Source organism: Sinocyclocheilus rhinocerous, unplaced genomic scaffold (assembly GCF_001515625.1).
Source record: "Sinocyclocheilus rhinocerous isolate Xijiao unplaced genomic scaffold, SAMN03320098_v1.1 scaffold2981, whole genome shotgun sequence".
Taxonomy (NCBI): domain Eukaryota; kingdom Metazoa; phylum Chordata; class Actinopteri; order Cypriniformes; family Cyprinidae; genus Sinocyclocheilus; species Sinocyclocheilus rhinocerous.
Genome location: NW_015639521.1, coordinates 133,974 through 135,044, shown reverse-complemented (window position 1 = coordinate 135,044; position 1,071 = coordinate 133,974). Strand labels below are relative to the sequence as shown.

Below are 1,071 nucleotides of genomic sequence, written 5' to 3'. Positions count from 1 at the left end.
TGTGACCATTGCGGATGCGCACGTCGCGATATCGATGCTGAAACGATATATCGTGCATCCCTAATACACGCACATATATTCAAGGTGTACGGAAAATGTTATTCATTTGGATTTGATAGTTACACCACATGACTTTTTCAGAAAATGGCAATAAACGTAAACCTTTTTTTTTTTTTATATTAATTAATTAATGTATAAATGTTTTCAAACCCATATATAATATAATCAACTTTTTATATGTTTTAAAATTTATTTGTTAACGATATTTCCTTTTTTTAACTTTGACAAAATTTGTCATCGACACATTTACTGGTTGTAAATTCTTTTTTTTCTGTGTAAGTGTTTCTAACCAGCTTCTCTCTTTGTCTTTCAGGTGTGTTAGGGTGTAGGTGTTGCTCAAAGCAGGATGTGTGCCTTCATTTCAGCCCCTCGCTCATTGTCACCGAAGACCTTTTCGGATCGGACCCCATCCCACTCCTTTTCTCAAATCTCCGCTACTCCAAACCAGAGCGCCAATCTCAGGCTTGAGCTCCACCTTGACCTGCAGTAGCCAGAGCCCCACTTTCCCACCCTTTACTCCAAACTCCTGAATCATGAATGGAAAATACCCATGAGGTCCTGGAGGGGGAATACTGAGGACTCTATGAACTGACCCAGGCGAGACCTCTGATCCTGAGGGACTCAAAGACTGACACAGAGAGAGACCAGCTGGAGAGGGAAAAAAAGAGACAGAAAGGGTGAAATTAAAATGACAAATGAAGCTGATCCACTGCAGCGATTTTTGAATCTTTCATAACACTTGTTTGAAAATTTGGTGGGGGAATACTGACTTTCTTTTTTTCCTTTATATTTTTGTCCTACCTTGTCTATTCTCCTTTTCTTCACAACATGGTATCTTCTCTTTCTATATTTTAGATGTTGTAAAGGCAACGCGTTTCATTTCGGATGATATAAAAATCCTGAAGACTGGGTTCAAAGAAGTATCCGTGGCTTTTTTGTGGAAATCAAATCATGAACACTCTTGGTGTATTTGTAAAACTACCATGTACAGTATGTATGCATGTAAATGTT

At 38.4% G+C, this 1,071-nt stretch overlaps 1 protein-coding gene across 1 annotated transcript in view; it reads left to right on the top strand.

Moving 5' to 3' along the window:
- Positions 1-716, top strand: part of lmo4b (LIM domain only 4b) — a 17,517-nt gene extending 16,801 nt beyond the window's left edge. Inside the window, exon 5 of the mRNA XM_016566985.1 lies at positions 374-716. Within this exon, the coding sequence (XP_016422471.1) occupies positions 374-382 (9 nt within the window). The 3' untranslated portion in view covers positions 383-716. The remainder of the gene's footprint in view (positions 1-373) is intronic.
- Positions 717-1,071: the final 355 nt, after the last annotated feature.